General features: G+C 35.5%; 1 protein-coding gene across 5 annotated transcripts in view; it reads right to left on the bottom strand.

The window, feature by feature from the left end:
• Positions 1-12461, bottom strand: part of DLG5 (discs large MAGUK scaffold protein 5) — a 95307-nt gene that overhangs the window by 10914 nt on the left and 71932 nt on the right. For 2 of the 5 annotated variants that reach the window (XM_030275921.4, XM_030275922.4), the window contains exons 17-24: positions 10501-10639; positions 8576-8723; positions 7969-8090; positions 6833-6922; positions 5444-5612; positions 2358-2435; positions 1538-1700; positions 554-687 (exon numbers count right to left, since the gene is read on the bottom strand). In XM_030275921.4, coding sequence (XP_030131781.4) covers positions 554-687; positions 1538-1700; positions 2358-2435; positions 5444-5612; positions 6833-6922; positions 7969-8090; positions 8576-8723; positions 10501-10639 — 1043 coding nt within the window. The remainder of the gene's footprint in view (positions 1-553; positions 688-1537; positions 1701-2357; positions 2436-5443; positions 5613-6832; positions 6923-7968; positions 8091-8575; positions 8724-10500; positions 10640-12461) is intronic. The other 3 variants (XM_012574517.5, XM_012574518.5, XM_012574520.5) reach the window with 3 other exon arrangements.

The raw sequence follows: 12461 nt of genomic DNA, 5'->3' as shown, positions 1-12461 counted from the left end.
AGACTGGTGGGTTAATGACAAATATTTTCCACTTAAAATTTTTAATTTGGCTGTAAGTGAGTTTAAGAGTAAGGGAGATAAAATCCAAACCCTATAATTCAAATGGGCATGCCAAAAAACATATGTTCAGTGAAACTCTATAGGAAAGGCAAAGCTCTGTTTTGAAGTGTGATCGTGCATCAAAATAGGACGGGTAATTTCACCTGGTCATATGCCTTCTCTAATTAATATTGGAAATGTCAATTTTGGAAAAAAAAAAAAAAGTAAAAAATACTTGAAGTATTAAAATTTCATAACCTTAGGAAGAAGTCACCTTGGATTTTATTTTAGTATATTTAGGGATTAAGCCCAAACAGAAAAGAAAATATATTTAGATGCATCAAGCATTCTTCTTTTGACAAACATGCATTCCTACATTATTTTTCAAAGCAATCACACTTATTAGCACACATGTGCTCACATTTGCAAAATATTAAGCATATAGAAGTTAGCTGCTAGCTAATTAATTGTGTGTACAGGGTAGCTGTCATTTTCCAGGTCTAGCCAGCCTTACCTTGACCGTGAGTGATTGCCAAGCTGATACATGTGTGGGTTATACTGAGCCAGAATAGTGATGGTGTCACACTGCTGCCCAATGATTAGTCGAGCCTGTTGCTCTGTAGCATTTCTCAAATTTATTCCATTAAACTATGGAAAAATTGCACAAACCAGAATGTCAGCTTTTCAAATGGAAACCAGCAAACTCATTGTTTTCTAATTAGTGTAATATCTAAATGCTCACTTATTCCCACTGGAGAAAACAGGAGAATGAAAATGTTGCTATAGAGTGATTTCTAGGGTTTACTCCTTGGAAGGGATCATCATAATTTTCAAGTATTTTGTAACCTGACAAGAAGTTTAACAATATTTTCACTGTTAAAAGACATACATATTCTGAGATGTGCTATAATTTGATATCACTGATTAAATAAAAGTTGGTTCAGATCAATATGAGTAAATTCAGAATTTAAATTCAGATCTATCCGGGTCTCTTTTAGTATCAGAAACACACTGTGCAACAGAAGGTGCTTTAACATGATATTACACTTACAAAGCAGCTCTCTACTTTACAAAATGCTATCCATGTGTTTATCTAACACAGTAGGCAGAAACATTATTGAGCCTACATATGTAATTTTTTAAACAGGTATCTTAGCTAAGAATATGGCACAGCAACAACAGCATGAAACTTGGTAAAAGCCAGCTGCTTGAAAATGTACTCCCCTTACAAGGCAGAGTATGGGATTGGGACTATTTTGTTTTAAGTACTGAAACTAACTAGCTTATATAAATATAATTAAATTTTAAGACAAGATGCAGATACACTATCAAAAGACATTACTTTTATAATAAAGCTTGAAAATGTCACAACAATCACAATTATGGACTATTACAATAGAGTCTACCCTTTGCTACATCTCACAGTGCACAAGGCAGTTATGGCTGCTGTCATACAAACTGATTTATTAAACCTTAGCAATAGGAAGCAAACAATTACCTCCAGTAACTGATCACCATATTCAAGGCCAGCTTGATGGGCAATGCTCCCACCTGTTACTTTAGAAACAAATATTCCACCATTTTCTCCGCTCACAATGGAAATCCCGAGTGGCTCAGAACCCTTCTGCACTTTAACATGGCGTGGCTCTTCCATGTAGGGCCTTTTAAAGAGAAATTTAAAACTGAGTTGGAAAAAATTGCATTTCAACCACCACAATACCAAAATGACATGCAATATTTATGCCATTCTGAACTGTAATAAAAAAATAGCTTTAAACAGTTACTTAAAAAGCCCCACTAATTGTCAATGGTCTTAAATGCATTCCTTTAACATCATGCAATGAACAGTGGCAGAAGTAAATGTACACCAGGTACATGACTGCTCCAAAAATGATGGTAAATATGAATAATAAATAGAATGGTCATGAAGTTGACAGGAAAGAAGCTTCCAGATGCGTATTATATGAAAGTAATCAAACCATTGTATATAATATATCATTGTCAAACCATATTCCAGAAGGGTATATTACAAATACAAATGCTGGGAGCCTTCATTGCCAGTGAAAATAAACATAATGAATAGTAAGCTGGTAAACCAAAGGAAACAAAGCACAAATACAATACTTCATATTTGTATGCTGGGAAACACAAATTAGTAATGAAAATTAAGCAGTTGCAAACTCAAGCCATTAAGACAGCAGTTTGCATGGTAGCATTACAATTACCATGCAAATTCTCCTCAGGGCAATTATCCAAACGTAAAAAAAGCACAAAGTGCGCAATACTGCTCGAGAAGGACAACCTTAGATCAGGCCAACCTCAAACTCCTTAGTGATGAGAACCTAGGCCTAGGAGCCACAGGGATTCTCAGAAAAGACCTATTACGGAACAGATATCTGAAAGATGCAGAAGATTTGAGAAGACAAGAACACTTAGAACAAGACAAACGGTAATAAGACACTAGTAAGTATAACAAGAAAAAGGCTTATACAAAAGAACACCTGATACATTCCCCTTTCCTACCCCCATATTTGGGATGTATCCACCTGTACAAATGAGGCTAGTCCATTCATGATGTGCATAAACCAACAGTAGCCTTCTAAAAAGTCCTGGTTTTCACCATTATGAACTTAAAAATGTCTATACAGCAAGAGGCTTCACCAGGCATTAAGAGTTGAACTCAGTGTAAGTAAAACAACTTGGGCACCAGGAGTGGAGTATTTTTTATTTTAATACCACTATACTGCATTTGACATGCATCAATTTGAATGCTTTCTTTCCTAGCATTTCATTATGCCATATAGATGTTCTCTAAATTGTGCCAATTGCTAAACTATTTTATTGTGCTTTTCAGAGACCAGAAGAGTTAACTGGACTTCACTCACTACCACTAAAGTGATCAAGGCTGAGGAAGGTTATTTTGGGGAAAAGTAGGATTTGGGGCTGGGGACAAAGGGAAGGGGACATTGTGCTGTGCATATTGCCAGTCTTTGAAGGGATCTTTTTGGTAGCCTTCTGCAGCAGAGGTGTAATAGTTTGCCATCTTATTAATGCATATGAGATAAAAACTGTTGGCAGCTGACATGAATGCAAGTCTGGAACTCGGACCTCTTACATTACCATTAGAGGTAAAGGTAGAGCAATTGTTACCCATGTAGTGAACTCATTACTGATGCTCACATTTTTTGCATGTAACCTAAATTACCTAAATTCTGATGACTTGCAGAAAACAGATTATTTTTTCCACTCAGAAGCGTGTAAGCAATATTATAGGAAGTTTCTTCTTGTCACAAAATTTACGAAGGTCTATTTCTGCATTAAAAACTACAACTACATCTTTCGGAGCTTTGTTTATTGTACTTTTTTGTTTTTTCATCTACCACACCTATTTTTAATTTGTTTCAGATTGGAGTAAGAAGGTATCAAACATATACAAACATATCTGAGAATTCTAGTAAGAACAGAATGACAGATAACTAGGCCTGTATAGCATAGCACTAATAAAGTAAAAAAGAAGGATAATATTAAAAAGGTGTTTTATTTGATAAGCAGTTTTATCAAAATCAAGTGAAGCACTTCTCTATAATATTCAGACTGCCTGCAGGAATCACTAGACATGGAGTAGAGGAAAAAAAGTCCTTATTGATGAGATCTTTTAATTTTCATTTAAATTAAAATCAACAGTACAAATAGAGACATTGAATTTTTTAATCTATGTAATTATTAATTTTATTTGGGGAAAGAGCAATTGAATTACTTGTATTTTGTGTGAAACAAAAAGCTTATAACCCCCCAGAATTTAAACATTTCTTAGGACAGATTAAGTACCTACTTTCCTAAACTGAGAATTGATTTAATAGTTTGGTTTTTTTTAAAACCCACCACCAGACCTTAGAATTATACTCTCAAGAAAATCAATTCAGACTATGGTTTATACATAAGCACAGAGCAAGAGCGATGGGGCTGGAACCTGGATGTACTTCAATAATATGATCAACATTAACAAAAATTGTTATTTCCCAGAGATCAGAACACGTATCTTGTGCTCAAAGACGCAAAGATACAGACTGCCAAAACTCCAGCTTGTTCAGCTGAACACTCACATCATTAGTCATGTGAAAGAGAAAAGACTCAGAATTTGCAAGTGACAATCGGAGGAACATTTACACGAGAACAGAAGTTGAGTACACATAGTACAAGCGTCACACTGGAGTAAGAATGTAAATTTACAAAAACCTCTTTACATTTCCTTTCAAATAACACTGTTCTTTGTATACAAGACATTCTATAACTTCTACAACTTGGTCATAAATTCTTCAAACAAGACAAAAGTTCCATGTAACATTTTATGAACAACTTTTTATTACCACCAGAAAAGTTAAAATACAGAATATCCTCATAATATTATCATTCACATTTTTACGGTCAGTGTTTTTACATAAATTAAGCATTACAAAAGGGTCTTGAAGTCGACATAAATGTAATCTGTTTCACCACATTAGAGCTCCTTTACACTACCAGAATGGCATTTAGCTGCCTTATCAGAAATAAGTCTGATTCAAATTTGTCTAGCTGTCTATGCTTTGAATTTGTGTGAGCCTTTTCATATATTCAGTCTAGCCAGATCATGATAAAATGAAAACAGATGTCCAAGACTGATACTATAAGCAATGTATCTTTGAAATATTCATTACAAATATAAGGTCATTAAACACAAAGCACATGCTTTTAAGAAAGATATCATGTTAGATTCCAATTCTGCAATCACCTACACATATACTGAATGCTATTACTAGCAGTGGTCCAGATACAGACAAATGAATCAGAGTAGTGAAATTGCATCTGTACATGTTCTGTGCTGTCTGCAGTAACACTGCATCTGTACTGCTCTTCCACAGTTATGTGCTCAATTTTTCATGTTATCTGGTTATATGGAAACAAGGCACAGTGGTTGGAGCACATATTCTGCAATGCTAAGGCACATGGTATTTAGCTATCAGATGTTGCTAGGTCATGTTACTAGGTTACTAGATGTACCTAGGTTAGTTACATCTATGTAACTAAGTATGTTTAGATTTCCAGAGTACAGAACAAGGCCATCATAAATAAGCATGAGAGGTAGTTGAGCTGAAAGGGTATATTCCAATTTTGACTGCTCTTACTTGGTGTGACAATTAGTCTAACACGGAAGAAACAAAAACTTTATGAAATCACCCTATTCTTAAAATCCACAAAAAGATGTTTTACATACTTTCTAAAAATCATTCAATTATAGGACCTAAGATGCACCTTTGCATCTCCATTTTTTTAATTCAAATGTTCACATTCCTTCAGACTAATAAACAAAAGCACAAAATTTCCTCAGACACATTGGTATTAAAAACAAAAAATGTGGGGACCTTACCTATCTTTTCTACGTTCTCCGACAGATACGGGGCTAATGGAAATCCTAGGTAATGTAGAAAGGGAGTTCTGAGACTGGCTGCTGGTGAAGGAAGACGTTTCCAAGTTAAGAGGTGACTGGGGAGGAGTTATCAAGCTGGGACTGCTACATTCTGAGTGTGACAAGGAGCCTAGGAAAAGGCAACAGTCGAGTTTTAGTGTCCTGCATATGTCACAGCTGGCATATCTACCCAGACACAGTGAAAAGACACCACACACACCTGAGACAAGAAAGAGGACTGACTGCTCACTGTCCATTAGTCATGTAAGGGGCTTAGGAAGACCAGGCAACTCATTTCAGACAGTGCAAACCTACTGTGCTTAAGGATTCTGTGTTAAACCATCCTCTCTTAAGTGTACAACAACTACTGCCATTTTCAACAGGAGACAAGGTTACAGACAAACTACACCATGAGCATGTCTGAAAAGCATGTTAAAGGAAAAGACAGGAAAGAAGTAAAATAAAAATCTAATATGTAGGTTTGTTTTCAAATAAAATATTTATGTCCCACCCTTCCCTTTACATAGGAGGTCTATTATGTGACACCTGAAAAAGATAACAGAAGTCAAGCATGCATCCTACACAGAGACAGGAAAGCTCTGAAATTTCAAATAAGCTTGACATGAATTAGATTGCATCTTTACCCTGGTTGTACCCTTCCTAAGTAATCTACAGAACAAGTCCCCTGACACAGTCTGCTCCTTTTGAAAAGCTAGAGAAAATAAACCTCAAATTATTAATCACAAATGAAAGCTATTTTTCAGAACTGTATTTGCCCAGTTAGGAAAAGCACTGCACACAATACATTAAGGCTGCAGAACATCTGAGCAATGATGGCAGCAAAGAGCTGCTGATTGCTGTCAGCAAACTCCTGATTCTACAGCACTCCAACTACTGCTTGTCTTTAAACATCTTCCACTAAGCAATTTTGAGTGAAGTACTGAAATATTTTCACTGCATTTCAAAGTATAATTTACAATCAGTGACAAAACAGTAAGCAAATAATATACTTAAAGAAACAACCAAAAAAATACAATTCAGTTCACTGTTTAAATTTTCAAGGCATCATTCTAGAAGAAATAACAACTATAAAACATACAGCAATGCTTATTCTTACTTCTGTCTGCACTTTCACTCAGTGTACCAGTACTCAAGTCAACTATCAGAAAAAACAACTTTCACTAGAAAGTTTCTTTTCTTTTTTAATATTTCTCTGGCAAAATGATGATTTTGTAACCTTAATAAAATTGTCCTACTTAGATGTGGTACAACCTGATTTAACGACTGCAAGGGCTTTGTTTTGGTTACACTAAAAACAGTATGACTACAATTACTTATTAAATAATTCACCTCTGTCAGAGCCCATCATGGACCTTGGATATCTTGGTGTTAAAGGGATCTTAATTCGTTCTGTTCTGTATTGCAAGTTACTTGAAGAACCTATATTTAAAACAAGGAAAAATTAAAAAGACAAACATAAAAGCAACTATCATTAACAAAAAAGTACATTTAGATTGTACTTCTTCAATGAGCATTATTAAAGTGGACTCTAAATGATCAAGGCAAAAGCTTTGGTGATTACCCTCATAAATGTGAATATCACAATTATAGCAAATTATCTTGATTACACAGTCAGTATAAACAGAACATAATGCAGCTACACTGTACATATGCACTGTACATTCTTGTATGAAAAAAATATTTTTAAGTATTTTCCTATGAAGTTAAACTTTATTCCAAGTCCAAGCAAGAATCTAACATCTCTGTTCACTAAGAATCCATGGGACTTTGCAAGGGGCATTTAAAATATTCTGATTACATTCTGCTTGGATGAATACATCATCACCAATACTGGTTGCAAATTGTTACACCCCTTTTTTCTGTGCTTATAAAGCTACCATGCTCTACTCAACCTCTGACAGAATGCAGGAACACAAACACCTATAAAAACCCCAGTTATTACATAATTTAAAATCTAAAAAATCTAAAATGTTCAAATGCCAGTGCTACAAAGTATGCATTTGCTTTGGTATCATTAGGCTAGGCATAACAAAATATTTACATGTCAATTAACTAAATGAAAGTATAATTTGTTTTCCAAGAATACAATTTACATTTGGCCATTAGTCATCCTTGACTTTTTCTTCAGGGAGCTCTCTCCTTTTCGTTCTTATCACCAGCTCATTGAACCTTTGGCCCTGTGTCCCATCTCTCTCACGATACTTTTAAAGAGTAACATGGAAAGGAGAATCCCTCACACACAGAGACCATTTCAAAGAGACTGTAAAGAACAAATTAAACACAGCAACTTTCAGGGAACACCTTTAGTCATAAACCCACATGAAATGAAGCAAAGGAACACCAGAAACCTTTAGGCTTTGCTAACCATGACAATCCCATAATATGGGTACTTAAGGAGTTTTCCATTTATAATTTTCTCCAATATACAGGAATCCCACAGAAAATAAATCAGGAAAGCTGGTTACCAAGTCTGGCACTAGATGGCAATGAATTTGAGCCATGAGATGCTCTTGTACGTGAATTTTCAGAGTAGTCATTGGAGTGTTTATGACTTAGGTCCAAACTCAGGCGACCTTGATGCTGAGAACTGCATCAAAAGAAAAGCAGAATAGGGCAACAGTTAGAACTGGGCAAAGAACCTCAGCAAACTGGCCAACAAAAAATTTTGGTTAGCCCATGTGCTGAAAAAAAAAAATGCTTATTTTGTTTCCACTTCCACATTGTCCCATCATTTTATGAATTATCAGAAGCCAGAAGAAAAATAGCCTTGAAGTACTATAAAACAGGAGAAAGCTTTGTTTGTTTTGGCAGTGACAAGAAAAAAAAATAGAAATTAACTAATTAAAACAATCAATTGCTTTGTCAGCATCAGTAAGTGGGGCAGAGGAAAACCTAATCCATCAGTTACTGAAAGCAACTGGCACATCATTTATATGCCATAATGGGTTTGAGACCACTGGATAAAAACAACATACAACAGCACCATGTTTCACTCTGCACTCTACCAAACTACTAGAAGCAATTTTTCTCTAATGGAAACAAAATTTTAGGGAGATATAAGTTTTAAAACACCTGGGATGCAGATGCTGATGACATATTTGGCTGGCAACTGATGGGCAATTGCTGGTGTGAACTCTATGGCTCCATGCAGTATAGATTGGATTTCTCATGACAGCAGTCACTGCAGGACACGGTGCTAAGCTCCTTGGTACTGTCCCTGCTTCAATGATATAAGCATATTCTTATCAACATTGGCATATAAAGTCTAGATTTAAAATATACCTTAATACTTCATAATTATGTATTTTAACATTTATATGTATGATAAATAAAAATATTAGTATACAAATACATTATTAAGTGCCATACAACATTTTTTTGATAATACATGCATGTATAAAATCTTCTTCATAATTCTGTAATGAGTCAGTAATAAAGTGGATTATATTACCAAAAATCAAGCCATTCACAGCATATGATTTTAATATGTGCTAGTAAATAAATGTTTTCTGTTTTCAAGTACAGAATTTTTTTAACCAGAAATAGAAATTCTAAATTTAGTCATCCAACCAGCATGCAAGATTTTATTTGGCACTTGAACTGGCTGTAGCTATAATTATTCTGGTTCCTCTCTTTTGTTGCCTCAAAGAGTCCCACTTCTATAGTGACTTTAAATTCTAATATTTATTTCGAAAATTTATTACTCAAGCTGCTTTTTAAAGTATATTCATCCTTCAGTACTAAATCAAAGTATCTTAAAATCTCCTCTTAAATGAGTTGGTAGCATAGAACAGAGTAGCAAAAAATTCAAGACATAGACTCATTGTCTACAATAGGTTTGACTCGACTCAGTTATTGTGCAAAAGTATCATGCTAAGATGAAAGTTAACTACAAGGTTAGAAATAATACTTTTAATACTATTTCTTCTGCAATTAAGAGAAAGTGAGAGAAGAGTAAAAGAAATCAAAGAAGAGCAAAAGCTTCTTGGTCTGAGCTACTCTTGAGCACGTCTTCAAATGTTTGGGGCACCACTGTTTGAAGCTGTCCATTGTTCCAGATACACTGATTATTACCGTCATGTTCTCCAGTCAGAATAAAATCTTCCATAACTTCTAGAACTTACAGGAGTTTGGAGCTTTACAAGAAGACAGAATAAACTCATAAAAATCAGCATCACCTGATTGGAAATTTAATATACAGCTGCTGAAAACTGAAACCTAAATCTAGACACTAAAGACTGAGCAATCTGACAGCACATTTACCAAATGCTTCTTGACTATTTCAAAGTAACTAGCATACAATACCCTAATTACCTCCTTAAGCACTCCATTTAGTCAGTGCCAATTCAAAACCTGCTAACATGAACTTCAATACCAAAAACTGTTCAACAACTGAGACAAAATACTGTTTTCTGTTCCACATAATTATACTGATATATACTGAGCTTCTTGTGAGTCCTCTCTTCACTATCTTAATATCTCAAACACACTCACATTTAACCTTTCACTTAGATTAAGATCACAGCCAGTGTGGGCACTCAACATCAGATACCCCAAATGTTTCCAACAGGTAGAATTTAATATGTTTCACTTCCCCAGTATCAGATTTTTTCTTTGGAAGAATTTCAGAAATGAAGCAGCTAAAGGATACCTTCATTTACTATCAAAAATACTGAAAATCTTGCTTTTCCTCCTAAAGGACAGGCTACACCTTGTTCTGCACTAACATATTGAGAACCTCTCTGCATAGAAACTGATGAAACACAAATCCTTCAGACAGAAGTTGCTCAGCTTCCTTAGCAATTCTTCTGAATCAAGATTCACTTCTTTACAGTCCAAAAGCTGAGCACACCATGTTCAGACTACAACAGACCATGCAAACAGGTTTTGTGAGTCACGTTTCTTCCATACTTAACGCGACTAATCCCCAATATTGTCCAACATGGACAAGTGCCTTGGGGCATTCCTAGAAAGCAGCCTGGAGCTCTGTCACTCACCTGCTGACATGCTGCCAGGGTATAAGGCAGCAGGCACAAAGCCATCGCTGTGCCTAGCAGAACGTTTGGGAGAATATGGTGCCCATTCCTGTAGCTCTGGAGACAGATGCTCCTCACTAGCTGGAGCATATTTCTGCATCTACAAGAACACAGAAATTTGATTACAGGAAGCTGGAGATTCAAAAGAGTAAAACAGCCAAACTGTGGAACAATAAGCAACATCAAACTTTCAAGTATCTGTTCCAGAATGTGCCACCACAGTACTTCTTAGACATGTGTCTTTCAGTGATGTCCTTCTATGCATTTTCCCTCCATCCTACTTTGTTACTTTATTTTTTGTATTCTTCTTAGGCCAATATTTGCAACTAATACCTTTTGCATCAATGAAACACCCAACATACAGTTATATTTCTCCTTTAAAATAACACTTTCACAGGCTAATTCAGCCACTATTTTGACAAGTGCTTGCTACACAAACTCTGGCTAAAAAGCTACAAAGCGTTTTCCTCTAGGCCTGCATTTCCAGATAAATGTGGAATAACCTCTCTTCAACATGCAATTTAGGTCTTAGGACCTCACAACTTCTGTTCTGTATATAACAAGTAGACACTGGTGAGTTAAGAACATATGAGAATAGCTCAGATATTGACAGTGATGCAGGAGAGCTGCAAATGCAGGGCTCAGCATGTGGCATTCACACATTTGAAATGTACAACACAAATATGTAGCTGATGCACATAAAAAGTGAAAAATAATTCCTGAAAATGTACTTAAAAATTTTTATAATGACAGTGTTTTAATTAAATGAAGAATTACTGAGAGCACAAAGACTAAAAGGCAGAGGTGCCTTCTTAGAACCAGTACTTGATCATTTTTATGTCTGCACTAGTAGTAATTGTTCCACCTACTATTCAGCCTAAATTTATCAACTTATCCAAGTACACAAAATGAACTGTGTATATACAGATCTAAGCAAAATTACAACACCCAATATGGCCAATATGTGTTTTGCTAATGCAAATACTACTTCAGGAGTGAATGCGTGCAGACAGGACACTACTGTCATAAACAACCTGATGTAGTTGCAAAGGACAAGGGCAATTCCACCAAAAAAAAATTTTCACTGACTAATGTCCACAATTTTGAGGCACAGTATCACTTGTGCTCTCCACCAACAACTTTAGAGTTACAAAGCTCTGCCTATTTTCTGGTTGGACAGGGGAAAGAGAAGAAAAATTAAAGAGAATCATATGACTTAGTTTTAATTTAATCCTAGAAGCAAAAATTAACTAAGACATAAAGTAACCTTAAAAAAACAACAAAAAAAGTAATTGTAATTCTATTATGTCATTTTCTTCTTTACCTCAAACAAACACCTACTTGCCACCTGTAACATAGCATGGGCAGCACATTGGAGCAAACACAGTATGTCCCCATATATTCTTTGGTCTCTTCAACAGTGAGTGCCAAAACCACCCACTCTGTTCCAGCTAACAAATCTCCTGGGCATAAGTCCCCACCTACACGTGTCCTTGTCACAACTGGCAACTCTTTACTCACTTATTTCTCATACAAATATTACTACAATTATAAGTGGGGTGGTGCATATGCTCAAGACAATGCACTACAATGAAGAACAGGACTATCAGTGCTAATGTATCAACTCGATATTCTATATAAAGCAAACACCCCCAATTCAAATGTGTCCAATATCTTGATCCTGTTTCATGGTTAGACACATGCTAATATATGACATTGAAATATGCCCTCCTTCACCTCTTGCAGTGCAGTTCTTGTGACCTCTCTCTTAGCCATAATGCTCTCCAGATCAAACCTACTGATTACAGTTACAAAATTAAATTCTTATGCTTTTCTGTCATTTGTTGTGCTGGTTTTGACTGGGACAGAGTTAATGTTCTTCAGAGCAGCTACTATGATTTTTTTTGATTGTGTTGGTAATA

The sequence above is a fragment of the Taeniopygia guttata genome, chromosome 6 (genome assembly GCF_048771995.1).
Source record: "Taeniopygia guttata chromosome 6, bTaeGut7.mat, whole genome shotgun sequence".
Lineage (NCBI taxonomy): Eukaryota > Metazoa > Chordata > Aves > Passeriformes > Estrildidae > Taeniopygia > Taeniopygia guttata.
Note: the sequence above shows the minus strand (reverse complement) of the source record. Positions and strands in the feature narration are given on the sequence as shown.